At 41.0% G+C, this 5,106-nt stretch overlaps 1 protein-coding gene across 10 annotated transcripts in view; it reads left to right on the forward strand.

Moving 5' to 3' along the window:
- CFLAR (CASP8 and FADD like apoptosis regulator) overlaps positions 1 to 3,810 on the forward strand; it is a 63,146-nt gene extending 59,336 nt beyond the window's left edge. For all 10 annotated transcript variants that reach the window (XM_033430120.2, XM_033430113.2, XM_033430107.2 and 7 more), the window contains one exon: positions 3,660 to 3,810. In XM_033430120.2, the coding sequence (XP_033286011.1) occupies positions 3,660 to 3,810 (151 nt within the window). The remainder of the gene's footprint in view (positions 1 to 3,659) is intronic.
- Positions 3,811 to 5,106: the final 1,296 nt, after the last annotated feature.

Below are 5,106 nucleotides of genomic sequence, written 5' to 3' on the forward strand. Positions count from 1 at the left end.
CGCCTAGTTCCCTAACCAATCTAATGCTAGTCTGTTGGACTCTTTTAGGAAATATCACCATCTTGTGGAACTTTGAGGTTTTGTCACCCCCGAATTCCCTGGCTTCTTGCTTCAAACCCAACGGATAAGAAAGTGGGATGCAAGGCCTTTGGGGTTCACAGAATGGGGAAGGGTGAATTTAAAGATTAGCTTGCTAATTCTACATTGGGTTTCATCCTAAGGAAATCATTATAAATACGTTCAGAGATCTATTTGTAAGAATCTTCAATGCAGCACTGTTCACAATAGTAAAAAATTGGAAATGAGTTAAATGTCCAATAACTATAAATTAGTTAAATAAATATGGTATATCCAGGGAAGAGAATATCATCTAACCACTAAGCATCATGTTGTCAAAGACTATTTAATGATATGGAAAAAAAGGTATATGTGTTGTTAAGTGAAAAAAGCAAACTGTACAGCTTATTCCAATTTTTGAAAAATAATTACACAGAGAAAAGTGAAAGGATATACACTAAAATTTAAAAAATTGAGATATAATTGACATATATACAACATTGTATAAGTTTAAGGTGTACGACATATTGACTTGATAAAAATTTAACAGTATAGGTTATAAATGACTCTGTGTGTTTCCCTATTTTCCAGCCTTTCTACATTAAATATTGGAAGTTTCTCACCTCTTTTTTTTTTTTTAAACTGCTTTTTTATTAAGGAAAGAGACACGTTAAAATAGATCAGTCTGGGGACTTGGCTGGTGGTCCAGTGGTTGAGACTCTGCGCTTCCACTTCAGGGGGCATGGGTTCGATCCCTGGTAGGGGAACTAAATCCCACATGCCGTGCAGCAAGGCCAAAAAATGTCTTAAAATAGATCAGTCTGTAGTATAACGAATACAAAATGGGTCACATTTTACTCATCTAGCTATAGTCTCCTGCCAGTGCACCATTTGGAGACCTCTGCTGGGATCCTTACCACAAAAAACATTCTCCTTTAGAACTTAGCTTCATCATGCTCCCATATACCTAGAGTAAGACCAGTTCTGAGAAAGTCTGAAGTGTGTGAATAAAAGTATGGAGTGAGGAAGGGAGGGAGTCCTAGAAGTTGGGGATGGGATAGCTAATCAAAAGAACCTGCTACCATAGGAACAGGAGTTGGAATGAAAGTTTCAGGGCACCAGGGTTTTTTCCAGCTCCTACATCTATCTTCCCCATCACTGTGTCCATTCTTTAGTTCACAAGTTTTTACTTTGGAGGCGGGGGGAACTTGGACCAGATCCTGGATGTAAAGGAAAGCCAATTACTGACACCACCGCCCCCTCCCAAGGCCGAACTAAATAGGAACCATCTGGTATTTCCCCTTTGTCACCAGGGCCGTGGTAGGTTTTGATTGGCTCTTCATATGGACCAAGTTGACTGCAACCAATCAGGAAAGAGGCTGTAAGACATGTTTATTCTTTCCACTACTATCAACTCACCATCAGCATGCCCTCAGTAATTGTGTTCTGAACGGGAAGTATGAAATGCCGAATGCAAATAACATAGCACACGATCTCCCCCCTTTAACTTGATTCAAGCGTTTCCCTTGAGTACTGGGAGTCCTAGGATAAAAGTTCAAGTTTTACTTCAGGTGTCTCTATTCTACTTCTGCCTTTCAGGCTTAGCTCAGATACCTCCAAGGCATCACCATCTGGATTCCTGCCTTGCTCTGTGGGGCTCCTGTGGCGCTTAGGTGAGCCCCACTGCAGCCTCACCCTGCCCAATAGTTACAGAAATTACATTACCTCATATGGAGTTAGTGGCAGTAGTAGCCTTGAGATCAGGAGCATAGGATTTGGAATTAGAGAGACCTAGGTGTCAGTCCTGAACTCCCAACTCTTCCTAGGGTTGGGATGATGGCAAAATACTTTTCCTCTCTGAACTTTGATTTCCTCATCTATTGAATATGGATAATAACACTGACCTTAGAGAGTTCATGCTTTACACATAGGAAGAGCTTGCTAAATATTTAATATTATTGAACAAAAGTTGAAAAAGTTAATATATTTTATGAACAAGGTGAGAAGCGATAGTTTCATCAAATTGGCTTCCCAGATGGTCCAGGGAGTGAAATATGTATAATTGAAGAAATGAATAGAAGACCAACACTTAGAGCTTCTCTGTCTTATCGTTATCTTTTTTTAAAAAAATTTGTGGTAAAATATACATAACATAAAATTTACTATTTTAACCATTTTCAGGTGTACAATTCAGTGGCATTAATATAGTCACATTGTTGTGCAACCATCACCACTCAGGCTTGTCTTTTTTTTTTTTTGCTGTACGCGGGCCTCTCACTCTTGTGGCCTCTCCCGTTGCGGAGCACAGGCTCCGGACGCGCAGGCTCAGTGGCCATGGCTCACTGGCCCAGCCGCTCTGCGGCATGTGGGATCTTCCCGGACCGGGGCACGAACCCGTGTCCCCTACATCGGCAGGCGGACTCTCAACCACTGCGCCACCAGGGAAGCCCTGGGCTTGTCTTTCTTAAACACAGAATTTCATGCCTAGGATATGGAAATGGCACTGTAATACGTTTGCTAATAAGGCATCATAAATCTTTTTTTTAGAAATAACTTTTTCCATGACCAAATTTATATATGTATGTATGTATTTGGCTGTGCCAGGTCTCAGTTGCAGCAGGCAGGCTCCTTAGCAACTCTTAGTTGCAGCATGCATGTGGGATCTAGTTCCCTGACCAGGGATCTAACCTGGGCCCCCTGCACTGGGAGCGTGAGTCACCAGTGAAGTCCCCCATAAATCTTTTTTTTTCAGAGATAAAATATCTTTATAAGATTCTGTACTTCTTTCAGCTCTGTGCATTTGAATTAGCTGAATTATAGTGTAGTGGCTTAAAGCTAAACTTATTGGTTTAAATCTTGGCTCTCCCACCAGCTCCCTGTGTGATCTTGGGCAAATTACTTAACCTTTTGTGTTTTAATTTTCACGTCTTAAAAGAGGGGTCATAGTAATAGTATTTTTTTAGAGAGTTGTTGGGATGATTAAATGAGTAAATAGTACCTGGCACATGGTAGTTGGGATACAAGTGTTAGGTATTGTTTTTATTATGTGAAATAATGTCTTTGAAGTCTTTTTCCTGCTGGACTGAATGTGCTGGAAGGGCAGAGACTTCACCAGTTTTGCCTACTGTTAACTCAGTTCCTTGCAAATACTTCCAAATGGGCTTAGAGCCCAGCCCCCTCCTTTTTTTTTTTGCCTTAGATTTTTTAATTGTTTATTTGCACATGTACTTACTTGAGAAAGAGTTAAGATGGCCGACTAATATTTCAGGAACATTTTGAGTTTTATTTTAAAGGTTAGTGTGTTTGGGGAAGGAGATGGTCAGGAAAAATCGACACTTCCTTTTTTAACTTACGAGGGGAGTGACCCCAGGGAAACACTAGAGCACTTAGTGCCTTCCAGGAGTTCCTCTGTTAGCCCTCGGCTTTACGTGGGAGTCCTGAGCTCTACACTGGGAAGGTTAGGCATCTGCCTTTAGCAGACGCTGTTTGTCAGCATTGTCCTAACCCCAGGAAAGGGGAGGAGGCAAGGCGAGTGAGTCAATGGTGACGTCATCAATTAGCATAAGTTTCCCAAATCGGCTGACCGAGTTTTCACTTGCTAGGCCAAGGCAATTTGAGTTCTCTTACCGCGCAAACGGGAGATTTCTTGGAACTTGGACTTGGAGCACGAAGAGGATTCTAATTTCTTTAAAGCTCTGTTTTCAGGAAATTTTTCTGAGAACTTTTTACCTCCAGAGGATCAGTGGAATTTGATCTGAAGGTATGTAATTAACACCTTTTCTCTGCTGGGGACTCAGGCACCAGCCTTTTTTTCCCCTTGCTTTACTTCCTGGATACTTGCACAATCTCACATTGTCAGCAATGGCACTGTTTCGCCTGGATTTACTAGGTCTAACATGGAAAAAGAAAGGTTAGACCAAGGAAAACTCCCACACAGCCCTTTCCTGGTAGAAATATGCTAGCCCATAAATAGAGACAAAGTCTGGCAGACTTGCCAGAGCTAGAGATCAGAATTTTCAGGAAACTGCAAGACAAATGTACGATGTTGGAATAAGATATCTCCAGGAATCCAGTCATACTGTTTCTAGTATCACAGAGCTACTAGAAGGTAAGACCCAATAGATAACTCACATTAAAGATGACATTTTTCTTCTTTTTCTAACTATAAAAGTACTATACGTTCATTGCATAAAATTTGAGAAACTCAGACAGGAGCCCAGAATAAAATTTATGGTATCTGTAATTATACCACTTATATATAACCACTCTTTGTTATTTTTTTGTTGTTGGTATGTTCGCCTTCCCTTAGAAAGTAGTTTCTTATTTCTAAATAGCTCAGTGTTGCATAGTGAATATATACCTCAAGTCCTTAAAGAATGAATAATTACATTGAAAAAATATTATCGATTCATTGCTCCTCTGATTAGAATGAAATTTAGTGTGGAAATACATTTAGTGTGGAAATACTGACTTCGGTAATTTGTCAGTTCCTACGTTGATTTGAGCAAATGTCGTCTGAAACCACTCTTTCTGGTGTCTGGGATTGGGACTTTTCTTTCTGTGAGATAAAGAAAGGCCTGCCCTGGTATGGTTAGCAATGTTACCTTGTTGTCCTTAGGTTGGTAGATACTTCAGAAATGTACCCCCCCCATTACTTTATTTCTAAAATGTAAAAGTGTTACTTCTGCCATTTGGTGGGAATGATTTAAGAGCTCCAGGCGGGAGAAATTGTTCTGTGTCGTCCTCCCTCTTGACTAGCTCCCAATGGGGGCATTTTGATTTGGGGGAACTCGGGGTCAATTGAGTTTCAATAAAAGCTCTCTTCAGACCTCCTAAAAGGTTAACATGCCGGTGTTGGGGTCACGTTTTCTGGGCTATAGGTTTTTGAAGTGACCTCGCAGTGAATTTCATTTTTCAGCATTTCTAGAAAAGTCTAAGGCCTGGAACAGAGGAGGCTGGAACTGGAGGAGGGCCTGGGAAGATGGGGTGCCCTGTTGTCCTCACTCTCTAAGCTGTGGCCCCCATATCCGTATCTCTTTCAGGCTGGCC

Source organism: Orcinus orca, chromosome 7 (assembly GCF_937001465.1).
Source record: "Orcinus orca chromosome 7, mOrcOrc1.1, whole genome shotgun sequence".
In the NCBI taxonomy this organism is placed as follows: Eukaryota; Metazoa; Chordata; class Mammalia; order Artiodactyla; family Delphinidae; genus Orcinus; species Orcinus orca.